The 22,022-nt window shown below is 34.6% G+C and overlaps 3 protein-coding genes, 1 long non-coding RNA gene and 1 pseudogene across 5 annotated transcripts; 3 read left to right on the top strand and 2 right to left on the bottom strand.

Moving 5' to 3' along the window:
• Positions 1-407: 407 nt before the first annotated feature.
• LOC119642660 (protein cup-like) lies at positions 408-1,857 on the bottom strand. The gene is made up of 3 exons (XM_038041890.1): positions 1,108-1,857; positions 899-1,031; positions 408-823 (listed from the first exon to the last, which is right to left on the bottom strand). The coding sequence occupies exons 1-3, from the start codon at positions 1,849-1,851 to the stop codon at positions 414-416; spliced, it is 1,287 nt and encodes a 428-aa protein (XP_037897818.1). The 5' UTR covers positions 1,852-1,857; the 3' UTR covers positions 408-413.
• Positions 1,858-2,647: 790 nt separating this feature from the next.
• Positions 2,648-4,552, top strand: LOC119642654. 2 transcript variants are annotated; one of them, XR_005248102.1, is made up of 3 exons: positions 2,648-3,952; positions 4,020-4,434; positions 4,512-4,552. XR_005248102.1 is itself a non-coding variant. In XM_038041879.1 (2 exons), the coding sequence occupies exon 1, from the start codon at positions 3,156-3,158 to the stop codon at positions 3,897-3,899; it is 744 nt and encodes a 247-aa protein (XP_037897807.1). In that variant the 5' UTR covers positions 2,648-3,155; the 3' UTR covers positions 3,900-3,952; positions 4,020-4,514. The 2 variants fall into 2 exon arrangements, 1 of the variants encoding a protein (XP_037897807.1); XM_038041879.1 differs by having other exon boundaries at positions 4,020-4,514.
• Positions 4,553-4,809: 257 nt separating this feature from the next.
• On the top strand, positions 4,810-5,774 carry LOC119642624 (annotated as a pseudogene).
• A 4,910-nt stretch (positions 5,775-10,684) lies between these two features.
• On the top strand, positions 10,685-19,244 carry LOC119642623 (relaxin receptor 2). Its single transcript, XM_038041818.1, is given in 9 exon segments — positions 10,685-10,976; positions 12,402-12,539; positions 13,309-13,397; positions 13,571-13,671; positions 16,444-16,515; positions 16,574-17,017; positions 17,091-17,547; positions 17,549-17,636; positions 17,696-19,244. Coding segments are annotated over 8 exon segments (1,551 nt in total). The 5' UTR covers positions 10,685-10,976; positions 12,402-12,451; the 3' UTR covers positions 17,908-19,244.
• LOC119642668 lies at positions 13,739-14,943 on the bottom strand. The gene is made up of 3 exons (XR_005248108.1): positions 14,855-14,943; positions 14,568-14,779; positions 13,739-14,506 (listed from the first exon to the last, which is right to left on the bottom strand). It is a non-coding gene; the product is annotated as an uncharacterized LOC119642668 (long non-coding RNA).
• Positions 19,245-22,022: the final 2,778 nt, after the last annotated feature.

Here is a 22,022-nt window from a genome sequence, read left to right as displayed (position 1 = left end):
TTGAACAAATGTAAACAAATTCAGACGCTTATTCTCACATTTTTGTGAACATGACATGTTGAGTAATATTTACTTTTTGTGTGCTTATGAGATTTGTTCGGACTTCTTGAGAGAAAAATATAATATATAATCTTTTTTATATAAATGTATGAGCCGATAGCCTGTGTTGCTAGTGCTCAATGTCTCTTTTTTTAGTCTAAGAATTCAATTCATTAGTCTAAAATTAAAATAATAATAATAATAATAATATATAAATGTATAAAAAATATGCATTCATCTCCCCTTGTACGTCTCCTCAATAGTTTTATACAATTTTTATAGGCGTGGCATTCGATTTTACCCTATTTTCAAAAATAAAATGATAATTCTTTCCATATATTCATACAAGTGCTTGAAATATAATAAAAGTTTGATTATACGGATATAATTTTTTGCAATTTAGGGAAGTATAAGAAGTTCTTTACCAAATTAGCTTTTTGAGTGCGATTTTCTTTAAAGTCGTCGTTATTGACATCATCACCTTCAGCAGAACCTTCTTGTTTATCATTATTCTTTTCCGACAATAAACTTTCTCGATCGTGGTCATCATCGAAGCCGCACAGTTCAATTGTATCCAAACGTGACGTTGGGCCACAACTGAACCATTCGGGTTCTTCAGCCTGATTCTTAGATTGTTGCTCATGTCTTTGTTCTGCTTCTCGATCTTTCAAGCTAGATACAAATGAAAGTCCGGACACTACTGGTTTCACATAGTTTTTGGTGACAATATCATGTCTATCCTTAAAAGACGATTTCTCTTCGCTCTCATTTCCATCCGTTGATACTGGAAAATATGGGAAAAAGATTACAGTTTTAGGATACACAAATGACTTTAAAGATCGATTAACAATAAATGTACCCAAATCGCTATTTCGTATCTCAGCTGAATTGTGGTTATTATAATGTTGAGATGCCATATAAATATCAGACCACTTATTAGGTTGTAGACGTCCGCTACCAATGCGACGTTGGTTGCTTATAATAACAGGATCCTTAAATATGAAGCAGTATAAAAGACATTTATCTGCTTTAAATAAATATAGAGAAACTAAATTTTGCGATATCTACCTTAAACTCAAATGGCTGTGGAGGTTGACTTCTAATTATCGACTCATCCATAACCTTGCGTTTAAAGAACGCTGGCATCATGTCATTCCAACCCGATTTTCCGTTGTTATTATTCATATCAATAATACTTGCGCAGCCGTTTCCCCCGCTGTTTCTAAAGTCTGTCATGTAATCGGAACTTCTCCATATCTTAAGACGTTGCAGGCGTGCTTCTAATTCAATCACGCAACAGTCGATAATTATAAGCGAATGATTACCCCGTTTAACTTTGGCAGTAGTTATGTATTTGCCTATAAGCAATAGACTACCGCGAGAGTATTGTAATAACGAAGCGTTCATCAAGGATTTGATTTTCTCCAAATGCTTTCCATTATTATCTGTGGACGATGTGCTCGCCAACGCGACAGGCGGTGGCAAAGATGGAACTGATTTGTAAGTGGTCAGCGTATGTGTTTTGCCTTTCGAATTATATCGAGTTTCCTTGAAAGGTTGTTGCGTATTTTCTGCGAGGTTCTCCTTGACAGGGCTCACATGTTCAACAGATTTCTCCAAATCACAGCTAACCAAGGTATTATTTAAGAGTTGTCCACAAGGCGTTGACGAACGAGCCGATAGAGTTTGCAACGACAAGTTATCTTCTTCATTATGGTGCGGCCCCTTGGCTGAAAGGTATGTCATATGAGTAGGCGGATATAGCTGAGGTATATATATAGCTACAGATATAGCTGCCGGCTTTTCCATCATCTGCTTTTCGATCAATTGGAACTGTTTCTAAAGCTTACTCGATTGCGTCATCGCCAGGATCGACGGGGCGATCCACTCCAAGCGAGATGTTGATGTCCCCGGAATCAAGGAATGAAACATATGTCTCGATTCTCCTACACAACTTCCTGAAGGACTCCAGAAGAAAAGCTGCTGAGGCTGCAAGTCGCCGGCAGTCTGGCCCGAAACGGGCCCGACTGACCGAAGAGGACGACTTTACACCGGCCCAGGACGACTTCGTACCGGCCCATGCCTAGAGCTATGATGGTCCGTCTACGTCCGCCCAGGCTGCGAGTCGCCGGCAGTCGCATGGCCCGAAACGCGCCCGACTGACCGAAGAGGGCGACTTTGCACCGGCCCAGGACGACTTCGTACCGGCCCATGTCGAGAGCTGCGATAGTCCGCCTATGTCAACCCAGTCAAAATTCGCTGGGCTAACCGAAAAAGACAAAATAGTGCAGATCCATTTTGACGAGGTGTACACCCACCACGCGACGGTGTACTCTCGAGCAGATGACGAACTGCGGGGCTGCGACTATACGAGCAACCAAAAAAAAAAAACACTGGAACACCAGAGTGTGATAGTCTTCGCAGCACGAAGCCTCCTCATCCCTTTCAACATAGTGCTGAATAGCTATCCCCGCGTAAAAGCCCAAAAAAACATGGGATGGGCCTTAGAAGAAAGCATAAAAGCGGCTGAAGAGTTGGGGCTGGACGTGAGAGCAGTCGTCTGCGACCGAAATGCGGCAAATATACAATACACACCCAAATTTAACAACAACAAAATATACAATAGAAAGCGGGCAGACGGCAGCACACACTGCATCCGGCTTTTGCACGACTATTCGCATCTACTAGCAGCAATTCTTAATAAAATACAAACGAACAAAGACCATTATAATTTTAATGTAATCTCTACAGTGGCAAATATGCGACCGAAAAATTGTTCTCACTCCAATCAAAGAGGTTGGATGCCGGCCTATAGCGCGGCATGGGTGACGGCCCTTTCAATGCAGGTAATGAGCGACGCGCAAGTCGCAACGCTACAAGCGGCAATCGATAACGAGGAAGTAGACGATACCGACGGAAAAGCGCAAGCCGTCTGTGACTTAAGCGCGATATTTACGTCCTTCCTGAACATCTTCCATCGAAACATGATCAGCAGCGAAACTTGGCCAGAGAAAAAACAATGATTAGAGGACATAGAAGAATACTTACGGAGCAAATTTATTGGGGACCTCCTAGCTGCTGACATCCGCGCAACAATCAAGAACTTCAAAGCAATTATGGAAGAGCTGCTGGAGGCTTACCCTGACGAAACCATCGCGCCGTACAGGGTAAGCCAAGATCTGCTAGAAAGATTTTTCAGCAACATGGCAATCAGGAATAGCAACAGAAAGTGCCGATCATCCACAAATATAATGGCGCTGATCGCAAGACTAAGAAACGTACAGGAGGAGTGCTGGGCAGAAGCAGTCGAAAAGAAGGACGATTACCTCCTCATCGAAAAACTACTGTACGAGCTTGAAGCGCCGGCCATATTCGAAAATCTAATCGTTCAGCCGCTAAACCGCAATCTTGAAGAGTCCCTGAGGCTGCTCACAGGATGTGGTATAGCACGCTACATTCGTGAGCAGCTGCATTGCGAGGAATGTCTACAAGAGTTCACGCTGAACGAAGACGCCTTCTGCTATTTGAAACAAGGTCGCAAGGTTGCCAGAAATAAGCTGAATAGTCTGACGTGGGTTTTAAAATATTTGAAACCAGATTTACCAACAGAAGAAGTCAATGAAGCTTTCCAAAGAGCGTACGAAATTTTCTACGCGACAATGAAGCAGTACATGACGGCAAAAAAAATAGGCATGCGGCTACAAGCAACGATAATAGAACGAATTCCCTTTTTCCGAAGACCAGGATTATGCAGCAGAAGTGAGCTGCACCGGAGAAATGTGCTCGGGTTCCTGCTGATAACATTACTGTCCGGAGTAAATTTCAGAGAGAAAATGGACACAAAGATAACGTGGACCTAAGTTCCTCTGCGCGCCATCTCCACCCTCCTCGCAATACTCGTTGCGTTCCAATGGTAAGTTTGCATATGTCTTTACTGATTGTCATTTATAACTTAATTATTTATTTCAATTTAATTTCAGATTAACAATATATAATTAATATATTAATGCAGACATGCCTATCGCGTGGCTATGTTAAATCGTTTGCTCTATGCTCTGACATGTCGTACATCGTGCAAAATATAACACGCATTGCGGGCGATTGTCTTGCGTAATAATGATTCGATACTTGCAGGGCATATATTGCAAGCGTGCAAATTGTTTGAACGACAACAATGAGATTTGAAAAGTCCTATGCATCAGTTCTTGCATATCAATATCGAGAAAAAATAAGAAAACAGAGGTGTTAGCTTATACACACTTCGTGAAATAGATATCGCTAAAGGAGAATTGCCCATGTTCAATGTTGATGACACTTTGCAGCCCATAACGCGTACAGTGTTACGTATTAAAATCAATATATGGCCAGACTTTGTTTGGAATGATCGGGTACATGGTAAAACAAGTCAAAATTTTTGGTTATTGATTGAAGATCCCGAATTCAATTTTATCTATCATTCCGAATTGTTCCAGGTTTTTTTACCAATCCGCATTTACAATTCTATTACAAAAATAAACAATTTTTGTTTATGTGCTTTTTTCATGTTAAAATACACTTTTTAAGCCACGCGCAAATTTGTCTACAGCCAAAAACCACAAAAACTGTTGATGGCAATACTTCTCAAAGAGCCTTTACCGTCACAATATTATATATGAGTAGCGAGTGACACTTGGCTGGATACTAATGCGTGGACTCCATTAACTTTTAACTTTTAGTGCTACCGGATCACCATCCCCCTCTTGCCGAAACCTATAGCTGTAAGTGCTCTGAAAAATCTATGAATCTTTATATAATTTTACGCATTTCAATCCTATACAAATTCAAGTCTTTCATTGTCTTTATCAAGCTGATAATAACGCTTTGCTGGAGTCACCCACAAGTTCAGGTAAAACTATAGTGGCGGAAATCGCCATACAATAATAACAAAATAGCTAAGGTTGTTTATATTGCGCCTTTGAGAGAATTAGCGATTGGATTCTCAACTGATAGTTACCACACCAAAAAAATGGGATGGTATCAGCTGGTCTTGTTAGACAAGAGAATATGTACAGGACGTTGTACTAATTGTTATAAAAATACATTTTGTAATTGTATCATATACGCATTTCATTACGTCAACATAAGATGCTTTTGCCAACGCTCAAAATCTCGCCAATTGGCTGGATATTAAGGAAATGGGTTATATAATTTTAAACCTTCCGTCAGACCGGTTGCTTTGCAAGTGCATATAATTGGATTTTCCGGTAATTAAACCGATTTTCATAACATTTCTGACTCTTCTTTAATGATTTATTTGCAGGCAAACATTAGTGTCCACGGATGGCCACTATAAATCGGCCGACATTCCAAACAATACGCTCTTATCCGCCAACGGGACCCACCATAGTTTTTGTTTCATCCCGCCGTCAAACTCGATGAACCGCTTTCGATCTGATTACTTAGAGACAAATGAGATAACAATAGAAAAAATGTGTTGCTCTAATATACTTCTTCTTTACTCCTTTGCCAGATACTGGATTATTTACGCTTACGCTTGTGGTAAACAGTATGGAAAAATTTTCAATACAAAATTTTATAGAGAAAGCTAAGAACAGAAAGCTATTTGCACTTATTTCTGTAGTTTCGTTGTGTTCCTTTCTATTTAAATTTTCCATTTTACTTCTTTTTATTTCATTTTTATTTATTTTCCAAATGTCCTTATTAGCACCACTGTCTCTTTTATATATAGCCACTCGCCAAAATCAAAATTATACGATACCGGCCATGTCAATTGGGAAACTATCGTTGATAAAGGCGTTAACGTTTGCTGCCAATTCATGCCTTCCCCGATTTTAACATTGTCAGCAAATAAAGTTGAAGCGGTAAGCAAGCCTTTGGAATTTAACACGTTGGGATCCTGTGCATTTAGGTTAAAATTTTACGCATACGTTTATTGCTGTTACGTTTAATAGCTTCTTTTGTTGATCTCTTTCTACCATCGCTTAGTCCGAAATCTCGAAGTAAGTCTGGTGAATTGGCATCGAATCAAGCCGGTAGCAATTCCACTCCATGCGGCAATAAAGATACGGAACTGATTGAGTTTCTAAGCAAACAATGGCTGGAATTGTTTAATCGTTTGCGCAACGAAAATTTGAAACCTTTACCGAATCGTTTTCTAGTCAATTTTTTGCGGTAATATTATCGCCGCAAGCGATGAATCTTTCGAAGATGGCCTATGGCGTAGACGTGAATGGCAAAGCAAGATAGCAGCAAGATTGGAAGTACATGTTTATATATATAAAAAAAAATGAAAAAAAAAAAAACTGTTTAATTATTTCCAGATACTCTCGCTGTACGCTTTCATACTGACAGCGCTTTACGAAAAGCTACAGACTTCGAGTAAAATTAAACCGAAAAAAAATTTTTTTTTCTCATCTGCTTCTTTCATTCCATTAAATATTGTTTTTTTTTGTTCCTTTGTTTATTTATTTAAATAAAAATGTTCAAATGAAGAAAAAAACGTTAAAAAAAAAAATCTTTAAATAAAGAACTTTTTTTTTATATAAAGAGCCAAGAAAAAATGCGTTTTAAATGTTTTTTTCTAGAAAAAAATTTTAATCAAACTTGTGTTTTTTATCTATAATTCGCTATAACTGATTTATTGATAAATATGAGAACTAAAGTATAGGAAATACCGGAAAAAGTCTTAGAAAAACTAACAAACGCTTCTTTGCAAACTGATATTTTTATCTCGAACCCGAATCCTTATGAAAAGTAATCCCCATGCCACAACTCGAAAAGAGTCAAAAAAAAAACAATTTTTTTCTTTAATTTATTCAAGTTTTGGAAAATCATCCACTTACCTAAAAAAGTGTGGGCCGATACGAAGATGAAATTGTGTCCTCAGTGGATTCCCGGCCTTATGCGCGAACAACAATAACCAATTTTGACAATATGACAAGCTCTCAAAAATTTACATCCTGCCATGAATTGTTGTCACAGTCTGTTGCTGAGTTTTCGACAAGTGGATATGAATTTCATCTCTCTGACGAAGAGTTAATCGAATGCTGCACTAAAGCGGAGGATGCAATGAAAGAAGTAAAAAATGTAGAGGCTCCCGAAGAACAAGAAACAATTGTGGATGTAGTATTTGAGGACTCTCCAGAAGGATGAGATGACAACAAAAAGAAAACAATTGCGGAGATAATATTTGAGGACTTTTCTACATCTCCTTTTAATAGTCCTGTAGTATCACCCGAGAGTAAATTAAGAAATTTGGAACGGTCCCCTTTATATATTTTACGCGAAAAACCAAAGAAAACCTACAGTCGCGAATTTAGAGAAAAAGCAAAATTGGCTCTTTTGTACGATTCTACGCCAGAAAGTAAGTAGCTCTTTATAAGCTTTTTTTAAAAACTCTAACTTTCTAAATTCATTTTAGGAGAAGATTCAGACCGTGGTTATATCGATAAAGAAGACACATACAACGTAAATGAAAGTAAGTTGTTTTTAAAATCCGCGATGAGACAATATTTAAATTATTCCAAAATTTTTTAGATCTAGTACCATTTAATCAGTATAAAAGCAACAATTACGATTGGGATGACGATGATGATGACATTTTTGCTTTCATAAGCACTCAGAAAATCCTACGTCAAGATGTGAAGGTCAATAATGTTACATCAGGACTTCAAAAAGTTAGCGGAGAACGGTCGGAGTTGGGAGAAGGCAAAAATGAAGTTTCTGCTGGTTTTCAAACAGCGAATGGTAAAACAATCTCCGTATCGGAAGAGAGCAAAAGATCCGCACAAAATATTTTAAGAGAATTTCAAGACAATTTGCAAGAAACGAATTATGAAACTGAACTAAAAGACATAAAAGCTCGAATGTCGATATAAAGCTATAAAGGCTGTAGCTGTAACTAAAAATAATGTAATTACTCCTACCAGTCATGTAGGGGTAAATAAATATAATCCATAGTAAATACCTCGTCCAATATGAAGACAAATACAAATAAAAAAAGATGAAGCTCCATTCGCATGTAGAGTTCGCAATAACCATTCTTTTTTAACATCTCGAGAAGTATGGTTTACACTGTTAAATACTAAATTAATATCGGCAGTATAACGCATTGCAAAAACTAAACCTGTTAAAGTTTGAATCTAAATAATGAACCAAAGTTTAATGAAGAAGAAATATTAATAGGAGCAAATAAATTATTAACGGTCGAGAATAAGGAATTTGTATTAATTTACTAATTGGTTAAATATAGGTCGTAATGGACCTTTTGAAAGTTTAGTAATTTTTACTACAGTAATTAAAGTAATTAATAAACAATTTAATGGAATTGTAAGAAAGGGCAATTATAAAGTTTATTAATTGATAAAGAATTTTCTAATGTAAAACATCAAAAGTTTCATGTTAATTTATTTTGATACAGTTATTAATTGAAGTATATTAGCATCAACAATTCAGTTCAAAATTATTGTAATTATAAATAGTATCAGTGAAAATAGTAATAATTTTACTGAAAATGAAAATACTTCATTACAGGCTAATGATATTACATAAATAAATAAAACAAGTATTCTCCCTAAAAATACTAAAAATAAGATATCTTAAAGTCAACAAGTTTTTGATATTAAACCTGTCTTGTGCGCGCTACGTGGTGAGTTCCGCATATATATCCGCAAAGGTTCCTTACATTCGTTAGAATTTTCATAACTAATTTATGGTCCTAAGTATATGGAGAGGGCATATTTGTGGCGATGTTGGCAGTTATGAAGGAATTTAGTCATAAAGTTAGATTTTTCTGAGAGGTTTTAGCGTCCTTTACAACATATCAAAACAATGCACTTCAATAAATTTGTTAACATTTTTTTTGTAACACACTTTCTATTGTGCGAGTTTTCGCCAATAGTATACACATACTATACAGTATATGATAGCAATATATTTCTTTTTTAATTTTTTATAATATCAAGTGTTTATGTTTATATTTTCCATTTTTGTCTAATTTCTCTCATCCCTTTGTTACTCTTTCGGTACTATTTACTTATCAATTACATTAGGAGAGGCGCGAACCAAGTGAAGAGAGCCCATCTTTCCGCAAAGCAAAAATGCGGGCTACGTGATGTTATGCTACGTATTTTCGTCAAGTTTTTGCTAGCAAATACTTTATCGTTTTTTTAAAAGCTAAATCCCTTCTTGCCGAAAGTTAACCATCTTTAGCGAAAAAGAGGTAAACTTTAAAAATTATTTACTAACGTTTTACATTGGCAATCATACACGAGTACCTGCAAACATTTTTTTTAAGTTACGACATGAAACGGATCCAATTGCTTCAAGCGTACTGTATATACATAAAGTAGGTGTATTTAATCTTAGCTAAACTTATGAATTTACCAAATTTTTCTTTTGTTTTCGCACGTCGCTAAATATGAGATATAGAATAGAAAGACCTGTTGCTTCAGCTACCAACATGTTTATTCTCTTTATTCTTTCTAGGTTTCGGAATTTCTTTATTGGTTATATACAAGCGACTGAAACTGCTTTATGGTGGTATATATTGAACCGACAAGCAAAAGTCAATTAAGATGAATGAATTTTACTCTATTTATCAATAAAAAAAATAAATTCCGTATACCATTGTATGAAAGTTTACACTATTGCTTGCGTAACTTTTTTGACGATTAACTTAGGTCTCTTTAAACTGACACAAAAAAAAAAAAAAAGCAGCAAGAAGAGAGATCATGAATTTTATGTCTCTATTTTTATTTTCACATAAAATTACTCTTTCACATGTGTATGAAAAAAAATTTAATGCGTATTCTTTCCTTCTGGCCTTTTTTTGGGTCAATCAATTAAATTTCACACAAGGCTGTTTTGACTTTTCGCATAAGAAATTAAATGTTTTCAAATTGTTTTCATTGCAATCTTTTTTTTTTTTTTTGTTTGTATTTGATATGGATTGGACCTTTTAACCTAAATTTAGATCCATAATCCAGTAACTAAATAGAAATCCATTGCTGATATTCATAATTTCACGTGATGATGAAATATTGATGCTTTTTTACTAAGATTTTTTTAATTTTTTGCTTTCTAGGTTATGTTTGACTCTTTTCTTTATTTTAATTGAGTAACACGCTGAAGTTGGTTGTACACACCCCAACGACAGCATGAAGACTGATTCATTGCAATCTTTGTTGTTTTTAGATATATCAGTTAGATGAGAAATTCATTTCGTTAACAGTTTCAATAAATAAAACTAATTCAGTCACAAGGCCTTTATTACAAAAAGAAAGTTTTTGCAATCATTATTTCGTTTTTCTCTATCAACGTTTTGTTGCTTCTTATTCCACACTACCATACGCATATTGTCCTTCTTTTCCAAGCTTATGTGCAAAACGAGACGCCAGTTCTTTTTCATTATTCAATCTTTTCTTTTCTTTTTAATTTTCTTTTTTTTTAGTTTTTTGGCCAAAAATTTGGTCATATTCACTCTACCTGCCCACATCGATCAATCCCCCATTTTTCTTTTTTCTGCTCTTTTTGATCGTCCATGAGGACAAACAACCCCTGTTACGCAGAGTTGTATTTCTAGCAAATCATTTTACACACCCACATGTTACAAAGTTTATATAAAAATTTTTATTTTGCATATAGGTCAGCTTTGAACTGTTGCTCTTATGTTGCTTGCGCGAGTGGTAAATTTCATTTCCATTAAATTATAGTGTGGTCACGGCACACAAACAATCGCTGGCCTACAGACGTAAATAACTCGTGAGGAGCAAAAGACACTTGTTGGCGCATAAAACTTTAGGACACCTTACGATTCGCAAGGCAAATAAGTTTTACTTACGCGGGAATAAAAAATATTAAAAAAATAAGTGTGTGACAAAAGATATTGTGTGTGTGCACCAATTATATTTTGACCTTCCAAACTTAAATTTAACGTGGTAAGCGTTATTTAATGACAGTAAGGCATATATCGCTATATGACATGATTAATATACTGAAGGTTTAACAAGGAAGTTATATTGTTATTTTTCATACCCATCACGGTATTCCTAAAAAAGAATAAGGAAAAAGCGAAAAAACTAAATTTTTACGTTTCATACTATTGTGCGGGCGCGGCTGTTTTTTTTTTTTGCAGAATAAAAGTGGAAATTTGCAAGGTGCAAGTGTTATACTCTCTGAGTAACAAGCAAAAAACACGAAAAACGAAGTTGTTGACAGTATTTGTTGCAGTGCCATGTATGGGGGTGACTTTTGACCGGTTTGACTCATTTTTACAAACTTGTAGTCGATATCTTTATTTTTGCGGACAGATACTGCACAGTTGGGCTGACGGTCATATGGATGGCCGAATAGACTGACATGTTTCGATGCGTTGCGAATTTAAACCTGCAAAGAATTTATATGCTTAACCGGCTTTTTGATGCTTGCTTTTGCGCGTTTTAAAGTTGGTGGAAAAAAAATTAAGTTTTAGTTGGATTAATGTTGGACAGACGAGGACCATTTTCCCTATTTTTATGCAGATACCATTGCATCTATATTCTTGAAAATTTATCTGATGTGGTTTATGACTAATGAGCGAAAAATCAATTTTCCGTTGTTTTTGCAAAACAGAGGTGTACTCAGTTGACATAGTACCTTGGGCATATTCTTCAACCGATTTAGCCCATTTTCAATACCAACCAGGGTGCAAGAACCCCCAATGTTTCTGCCAAGTTTGAATAGCTTCATTTTTGCGGCCAAGAGAATGTTTTCAACCGACATTACACAGACATATACGAGGACAAATATCCTTGGGCAAACGAACCTGCTTGGATTGATCCAGAATTTGATTCTGACCAAATATATATATATACTTTATACTTATATCTCTCAAGCTTTCTTCGTTTATGAAGACCTTGCAAACGTCTTGGTAGTGGTGGATACAATTTGAGCGTGAAGATAAGCTAATAAACAATTGAATGTGAACATAAATTTGTCCTAAAAGCTAAAATTGATTGTTTCATAAAACGGACTTAACGCGTTCAATTTTCCTGAAATTTCAAGTATAGATAACTTACACACTGGAGTTTGAACAGCGTAAGTTTCAACTGTTTACAAGATGTCGGTCAGTGTTTATCAAAGTTTAAAGAGATAGATGTCTTTTACTCAATTTATCTGAAAAAAAACGCAATTAAAACTACGATTGTAAACAAATTTCCTAAAATGCTGCAAGCAAACAAGAACGTGCAGATGCCTATTCTTCTCAACGCTATAAAAAGAATACTAAACTGCATTAATATTTAGCAAAACGATTCAGCATTAAGTATCACTTTTTTCACTCTCTTTCATTTTTTTTTGAATATTAATATGAAAAATCTGATTAGACGACAAGAAATGAAAATTATTATTTAACGACAATTAATGCTGTCTGATTATGGTCTACAGACGGAGCATTGCGATTGGCGTTTTATTTTTGGTATTATCTGGCCTCCTCTCAGCTTTAATATTCCGTTTAAGTTTGGGTAAGTAATTAAGCTAAGGCAACTTTGTGAAAATGATAAGATAGATTCGATGCAGAGAAAAAAAGTTATATGTTTTAAATTTGAATGCCACATATATCACAATAAGTACTAAACAAGTAGACGTCGTCCCTTGTGCGAGCATTTATATTCATTTATATATATTCTACATAACATTTATTTATATTCTACGTATACTCTGATATTGCGAAAAATGGAGGTATGTACGTTATAAGATTATCCTTTACATTTTTGCGATGGTAAAAGAGAAAGAAAAAACTTTAACTTAAAAAAATTTTTTTTAAATTGTATTAAAACCACAAGATAACTATATGACAATTGTTTTAATTATATTAAAACGATATGATAATTACATTGCGAGGTTGGGATGCGGTGACATTGTTGACGCACTTTTATTCGAGGAACACAAGTCAATTTAATTGATATGGAACGACAAACAAAGCTTGATTTCAAAACATAAGTGCATTCTCTTTTGTACTGGTGCGTGAGATTTTGCCATTTGGTCTTTAAAAAAGCTCCCTCCAACACGCCGGTCAACGAGCGCCGCCACTGACACATATTTATCATCTCTAACAAAAAAAAGAGAGCTATCAAAACTTCACGCGTTTACCATTATTTTGCAAGAACGGCTTTTCGGATGTTTGATAGACAACACCTACAAACTTCTATTATGCTGAACGCAGTTCGAACCTCATTTCAAGCAAATGCTCAGGATATTTTGTATGTATCTTTTTAAGGTACTCACTGCTAGGTGACAAATATGTGTCAATGGCGGCGTTCATTGACCGACGTGTTGGAGGGAGCTTTTTTAAAGACCAAATGACAAAATCTCATGCACCAGTACAAAACAGAATGTACTCATGTTTTGAATTCAAGCTTTGTTTCTCGTTCCATGTCAATTAAATTGGCTTGTGTTCGTCGAATAAAAGTGCGTCAACAATGTTTCCGCATCCTAAACCTCTCAATGTTGTTATCGTATCATTTTAATGTAATTAAAACAATATTTAAGTTAAAATTTCACCTTTCTTTTTTGCCATCACAGAAATTTAAATGATAATCTTATAACATACATACATCCGAAAGCATTCTACGGCTTGCACAACATCAGAGATATGTAAGTAATAGACATATGAACCATCGTTACATTATAACTAGTATTCGTAGCACTTATAAACCATAAAAGAAGAAACAATAGATTAATCTCTAAACAAACTGACAGGCGGACAGACAGGTGGACAGACATGCTAACATCGATTCAGAATTTGATGGTTCTCAAGAAGATAGACGGGCAAAGAGATGTATTTAAATCGACTCGGAATTTGATACCTGTCGAAAGTGTATATACTTTAAAGAATCCATAAAGCTCGCCTCTGCATGCGGCAACCTGCCTGCTATGGTGGTTATAAAGAAATAAACAAATACATAATATAAGACATAGGAACTGTATTCGACTGTCGTCGAGTTTTTTAACATTGTAATAAAAAAATCGATTTTTTTCAGTAAGAAGATATGTAAGATTCGATTCTAAATCAAAGAAAATACCTGGATCGAGCTTATGATGGGATCTGAAGAATGCGGTTTTTAATTTTACTAGTTATATACATATATCTTCGAAAATGATAATTAGTTTACATCGCGTAAAGATTAACGTCTCTGTGTTAATATGGAATTTTTAAAAAATATTTAATCTCAACCTGAGCTGAGGCAGTTATTGAGTTCTACTAATGTTGTACAGCACCAGAGCATTAATTCAGTTATAGCTGGTAAAATTCGATTTCTGCGCATCATAGGAGCTCCGCCAACTGAAAGTCATGCACGGCAATAGACTAGAAGTCTGTGCCTTGCATGCAAATTAGGCTTCTCTATAAACTAGTTTGTTTCCACGGCATCATGACAGGCCGGCTTTGATCTCCTGCAGACCATTCAGAATCCTTGTTACCGCTTTAAAACTAGTATCAGATTAGGAATTAAATTACGGCAGACGATAAGAATAAAATAAAGGGTATTTACTTCTTGAAATAATGCCGATTGTACTTTACTATAAGGCAGCATGCCCGCCGCGACATTGCGTGTTTCCCACAATTTTTTCGCACATAATTCAGCGTATTCCGCGTACATAATCATAAAGCCGTGCGGACTTGGGCGAGTTATTCTTGAAAATGCATTCTTGTCTGAAAATTTACTAACAGCCCCAACAAAGTCACGACAAATATATAATCCATCTGATGCAATGCACAAATAAAATAATTACTATAGAAGAATTATTACCATGTGCAAATATGCACATCTCTATTAACCTATTAAGAGAATATTCTCATTGGCCGCATCAAATAATCCCACAATGAACACTTTAAATGCCCTGTGAAACACTAATAATAATTATTTATTACAGTCTCTGAACTTTTTGTGTGGAATTTAAACAAAAATTACGAGTAAAAAAATAAATAAAGCAATGCCCGACAGTTTAGGTCAACGTATTTTCAACTTAATCTTCACTAATGCCTTTATTGAAGAAATTAACGAAATGGCACGTTTTCACGTTTAAAGCGCGTCGAAGAGGGTTTATATGAAATGCATTTAAATAACCCTCGCACATACAAATGTGTATTAAAAGTGAATCGGATTGCCATGCTATTTAAAAAAGTAAAAATATAAATAGAAGCGATTTCACATAAAAGTGGGTATAGGGGCCAAATGATACGGACATACTGGATGAATCTTTAGGTTATATAGGCGGGTATATCATTTCATATGTTAGTAGGCTGCTCTCGCGTATTTTCACCCGCCTAGTAAAATTCTTATGATGGTGTTTGAAGGGAAAAATCTGCTAACACAGGTCAGATTAGGTCGAATTTTGTGATACTTATGTCGTAATCGTTTTTCTTAAAAATTTTATAAGCAAAAAAAAAATTTTGCTTATACACAAGCATCCGCCGTTTAATATGGGTAATTCGCCCCCTACTGTCTGGAAATTTTATTATACGAAACTTTTTCTTTTAAACTAAGACACATAATAGTAAATATAAAATAAAATATTATTTAAGGTTAGAAAGAATATAAATGAAAAACAGTTGTACAGTGTACAAGGTATCTTACAACGTGTACCGTACCGTATGGAAACCAAATCTTAAAGTGCAACATTTTATGATGAAAATTTTATTATGAAATTACTTTTCAAATATATATATATAAATGAATGAGTGGTATAACTTCAAGCGTTTATAAAAAAAAAAGGAATAAAAAAGAAAATGAGATTCAACATTGCTGTACAATGTACGCAAATATATATTCGAAAAGTAATGACGATCACAAAATTAATTCTCATCAAAAGTTATAGTTAATCTATGTTTTGCCTACTCAAAACTCAATTTTTTGAAATCGGGTTGTATCGAGACGCTATAAATCTCTGATATGCGCAAATCTTGTACCGTTTTATGTTGAATTGTGGAATTGCTAAATGGGCGACACTTGTGTATATTTCTGTGTACGTTTTACAGGCGTCCACATGGTCACATGTGTTTAGATTTCATAAGAAAAGCAAAACGGGAAAGGAGTTATATTGAACTTGATTTGAATTTTGTAATGTGCACCATTTAATGTGCTTGTGAAATATGTGAGTAAATATCCACTCTGTCGAATTTATCATTTTGCCTATCTATAAAAACTAAAATTTTAATTTTTAGATTTTAAAATTGTTCTAAATAAAGCTCGGTTATAAACACATATTCAACATTAACTTTGATTAAATTACTAAACAACTGGAATCATTTTGTACTTTTATTCTTGACTGCATGTAAATATTTTATTGAGAAGAAGCTTTTTTAAGTTGCTGTATGACGCAATTTTACAATTTCGTATTCGTTTTTTATAATTATTTTATTTGCAGACGTTTAGTTGGCAATCCCCTGAAATATTTATCCTCTCATACTTTTCTAAGTAATCAATATTTGGAAGCTTTGTACGTTTCTCTTTTAATAAATACCATGTTCATTTAAGCATTATTGCTCCTTCTGCAGATCTCTTGGTTACACCCCATTACAAATCCATAGTTCGTTGCTACGACATTTGAATGTTTCCTATTTAAATCTAACGGGCATTCCATTCGGGTCTATCGACTTCGAAAGTATTAATGTTATGACAAATTTGAAGTACATTATATACGATCGCTTCTATTACTGTTCAATGACACCATACGTCCGGATGTGCAGGCCAATCAGTGACGGCTTATCAACATTTCATGATTTACTTAGTAAACCCGTCTTGCGCTATTCCGTATGGATTATGGCGTTTATTACAATAACGGGTAATATTATGGTGCTGTGGGGTCGTTTCACTTATCGGGATGAAAATGTTGCTGTAGCGATGGTCATACGAAATCTAGCTTTCGCCGATTTGTTGATGGGTTTCTATTTGCTAACCATTGGCATATTGGATTACAGTTATCGTGATGAATATCACAGGTAAGCGTAAAAATAAGTAATTAGTGCCCATTTCTGGGAATGCATTGCAAATATTATGTCTCACTATTTTTAGAGTGGCTCTGGATTGGATAACTTCCTGGCAATGTGTGGCTGTGGGCATTTTAGCTGTTAGCTCTTCTGAGGTTTCCTTGCTTATATTGGCCTTTATGTCTTTGGAACGTTTCTTATTAATCGCTGATCCCTTCAGAAGTCATCATCGTATAAGTTCTAAAACAATTCTTATAACTCTTATAATTATTTGGATAATGGGCATAGTTTTGGCGGTAGCGCCAGTAATACTGTGGCAATCAAGCACGAAATATTACGGCACTTACTCAGGCATTTGTTTTCCTTTACACATTCAAGAACCTTATCCGTTGGGCTGGCAATATTCAGCATTTCTTTTTCTGGGTATCAATCTTTCTTTACTCCTAATAATCACACTGCTCTATATAGCACTCTTAGTGTCTATATGGCGAACCAGAAAGGCGACGCCGTTAGCATTACTGGAGTACGAGTTGGCAGTGAAATTTTTTTTTTATCGTACTTGCGGATATTTTATGTTGGGCGCCTATCATAGCGATGAAAATATGGGTGTTTTTCAATTACAATATATCAAGTAAGTGACATCTATTTCGAAAAGACATACTCTCTAATAAGCGGATTCTCGCAATTTAGATGATATCTATGCCTGGCTGGTGGTTTTCGTGTTGCCTTTAAATTCAGCTATTAACCCTTTGCTTTATACCTTTACAACACCAAAATACCGTAATCAAATATTGTCGCATAACTGGAAGAATATTATATCGCGGCGTCGCGAAAAATCATCGAGAGATACTAACACTGCAACGGGGTCATCTAATCTGGGTAGTGTGCAAAAATTTACTTAAGAAAGAGAGGAAAATGTGTTCTTTAATAGAATCTTATACACTTTTTGAAGCAAAACCGTGTCCTGCGGCAGCTTTGAAATAATTGATAAGACATCCCTCAAGTGTGAAGCAATACTCAATCAACCTTTAGTAAGCACGTCAAAAAAATATACATAATTCTAAAAATATTTTTTCATGTTATATAAGAAGACATTTGGTATACGCTTCCAAAACGGTGTTAAATATGTTTTATATGAAGATGTGATAAGGTAGACTTCAGTTTCTTTGCTACAAATTATATTCTCCTTTTTAGTATTCCAACCCCAGCAATTTTTTTTTTTTTGCGACAATTTCCACACTACAATGTTAAGATGCCTATAAGATGGCGATAAAGTTTGAAAAAATTCGTCCCGGACCTTAAAACATAGCAAGAAGAAATGCGCAATAAGAATCTAATGTTGGAGAACATGAGCTTCGCCAGAAAATTAATCAATAAAAGGATAAAATTCAGCATTTTAATTGGATTAAATTCAACTCGTTAATATAAATTTATTAGTAATTTTTGTTGGTTTAACCTTAACATTTTAAAAGAAGATTGAACTAAATTAGACTTAATTAATTAATAAAACGTTTCGACATCCTAATAATGGTCAAAATATGTAACCTTGTACATTATATTAAAACTTTGGTGCAGGGCTATAGCAAAGATTTTCGCCACTGAATTATATTAACATTTTTTTCACGTTAAATACACACCTCTAATATGTTTTATTTGGAATTAGTCACGTCACAGACATTAGATGTACATATCCATGGAAAAACAAAAAAAAATGTTATTCAAATGTCTTCTTTGGAGGTTTTATAAAAATAAAATAAACTAAATAAAATAAAATACTTTACCTCAAATATAAAAAAGGCATAGCGCGAAATCTAGCTTGTAGCTTGAACTTTGCGATATTTCGAAAAAATTCAAATTTATGCTCGCGCAAAGGAAGAAAATATAAATATATTTAAACTTAAGCTAATGAGATTATTCATATTAAGTTGTAAAACAGCTTGTGTACAATAGTTTAAAACGTTCGACCAGTGGTTCAATAAAATTCGCTGCATTGTTAATTTTCGTGCTGTCCATTTCCACCAATTTTTCCGCAATGCGTAGCATTTACGAATCTTTGACCCAATTATCTTGAATGATTTCTTCAATCGAAAGTCTACGTACAGCAGCAACTACCAGAAGTGTTTTAATTAACGAAGTAACGGGGAACAGGAATCAACAATATGCGCTTTTCCTTGTTTAATTTGTTCTGTAACTGAGGCAACGTCTACGCTACGATAACTTTCGAATCCCATTATTTTTAAGAAAGATACATTTACTGAAATTGGAAATGTCTTACTTTATTTCTGAAACTTACCAAGTGAACAGTACCACCTCTAGGCTAAAGACGTCAACTTTCTTACTATAAGTTTCATAGCCTCTACTAAGTAATATCTTCGGCGCTATATACGCTAACGTTCCACATAAAGTGTTCGTAATTGAATCATTTTGTGCAAATTTATTTAAACCGAAATCACATACTTTTACTAAGATGTCTTCGTCAAGAGTAGCAATCAAGATATTATCTGGTGTAAATCATGTTGGCTGATATGGTTTGTTATTATAAATTGCAAATCTGGAAAAATACAGTTTTCAGATATTCTCAGAATGACGATTGTTACTTTTAATATGTTCGCATAAATATCCGCTTTTCATATATTCATATTCATATATGAAAACACTATTTTCAATATTTTTTTGTGGAGAAATGCTTTTCGATGTAGTTTTCCTTTTCCTTATAATATTGTTACGGAAATTCCAAATCTAGTTGATTCCAGCTAAGTCATTTTCCGAAATAATAAGTTCCTTAAAGAGAAAAGAAACCAAATGCACATTCGCGAGGCGTCATGCAGCTGCAGGCCAAAAGCCAGGTTAACGAATTAAAACTCAAGTCATAAAATTAAGTACTAGTAATGTGATGGTAAAAATGTATATAAATAGAATATTTGTGAAAGACAAAGTATTAGAGTATATAGAATATTTGAGTTAAGCAGTCGAAAGTATTGTCAAAAATAAATTGTAAATAATTCTACATTTAAAGAAATATAATTGTAAATAAAAAGAACTTCGATGTGTATTTCTCTTGAGCAAAATATCCACGGTCCAATGATACGGACTGTATCTTAGAAAAGCGAATTTCATAACAGTATATATATATATAAGTTTTGCTGCAAAATCATTACCTTTTAGCGGGTGTATGAAAACGAATTTTAAAAAATATACAATTCTCTTTTCAACCCAGTCCATTAACAATAATAACAAATCACGACAAACACGGATAAAACACAAGCGTATATACTACCACATCTGGTTTTGTCACGTAATCAAGCCGCCAAACGTTTCTTGCCACATGTTTGGCGCCAATTTTATTATTTTGCAATGTAAGTTTTTTTAATTAACTTGACTAACTGTTTTAGACGATAAAAACTCTTAAAGTGTCTGAATGGGACGGCATACTGTCTTGGGAAAACCTAAGGGCAGACCAAGGGTCGTCAAACGGAAATCACTTGGAATTATCGAGAGATGTCATTGATAAGGTAGCTACATCGGGAGTGACGGTGAAGGGGGGTTTATCACGTTCGTCGCACACTCCAGACCCATACAATTAGAAACAAAATAAAACAAAAACATACATGTATCTTTTTCACACTATCCTTTTTCACATTATTCGCTAATATGCAGTCAATTTTAGATTAAATTAAACAAAAAAAAAACAAGATTATTTATCTGATAGAGCATTGTGTTTTAATTTTTGCAGCCTTTTTACTTGTTTTCAAGTTTGCTTTTATTTACTGCAGTAGTAGTATAATTTTATATTTAACGTAGGCGAATACTCAAAGAACTCTCCGTCTACTTCTTGTTTGACAAAGTAAATTTTACACTCTCCATACATTGGTAAGCAGCATTCTAATACTGGCAACATTGTAATATTTTCAGCGTGGGAACGTTGATAAGATCCAATAAAATCGATATTTAGCCCTTAGAAGAGTCGAATGGTAATATCTATTTTACCTTACGAGAAGCAAAAAAAGTGCTTAAGACACTTACTATTTTCAGGGTTAAACGTTACTGTATCCGCATCGCTTTACTTATATATCATCTATTGCATCTTGTTCTGGCGTTGCGATCAGTCACTAACCATAACAGGAAACGAACTATATTTTCGTTATAGTTGTTTCCATTTTGTATCAATTATTACATTCAGAAGAAATAGTCGTCAGAAAAGATTCCAAAATCAGTTTTATTTTATAATAAAGTCGTTAAATATCTAAAACCATGCAGAAAAAAATAGGTCGTGACTTGTGATGTCTCTGTGATATTGCTCGGAATGTGGCTAAGTATTTTAATACCTGAAATGTTACCTGGATTTTTCCTAAAAGTTTTTTGAAGTTTACATATTGATTAAAACTTGTATTGTGTATGTATTTTTTATCGATACCAAGTTTTGGATCGATTAAGTTTTTCTTTCCCTCTGTTTGTCTGCTAAAAAGCACAATTTTTTGTTCTTGTTGAGTTGGGGTTACCGCCGAAATTATTATAAAAACAAGTAAAAATATTATGGTCGGGCAATACTAACCATTAAATATTCTACGTTGCTTCGCCTAATGCCATTATTCATTCATTTTGTGATTTTTGAAATAAACACTATACAAATATATGCTTTTCCTGAAAGCCCTTATACGGGAGGGTGCCCAAAACTTTAATTGACATGATCCAAGTTTGGTAAGCTTAATTTACTTTAACTTAAGGGCTTTATTATTTTTTATCTGTCTTTGTCATAAAAAAACTACAAACTAGGCTTTGTCGTCATATACTTTGTCAGGAGAGCCCTTTTACGACATGGTGTTCAAAAGAGAGGCCCACGTTCAATCTAACCAAATTTTTATGTCAAATTGGGTACATATTTTTATCATCCAATATTGACAATGGGATAATTTTGCCATACAAAAGCCTATTCTGTCGTCTTTATGAGGCGGGATCCAACAAATATGGTCAGTTTTCATAGGAACGATGATATGCAAAGGAAGATAAATTTCCCCAG

This window comes from Glossina fuscipes, unplaced genomic scaffold (assembly GCF_014805625.2).
Source record: "Glossina fuscipes isolate IAEA_lab_2018 unplaced genomic scaffold, Yale_Gfus_2 238, whole genome shotgun sequence".
NCBI classification, from domain to species: domain Eukaryota; kingdom Metazoa; phylum Arthropoda; class Insecta; order Diptera; family Glossinidae; genus Glossina; species Glossina fuscipes.
Note: the sequence above shows the minus strand (reverse complement) of the source record. Positions and strands in the feature narration are given on the sequence as shown.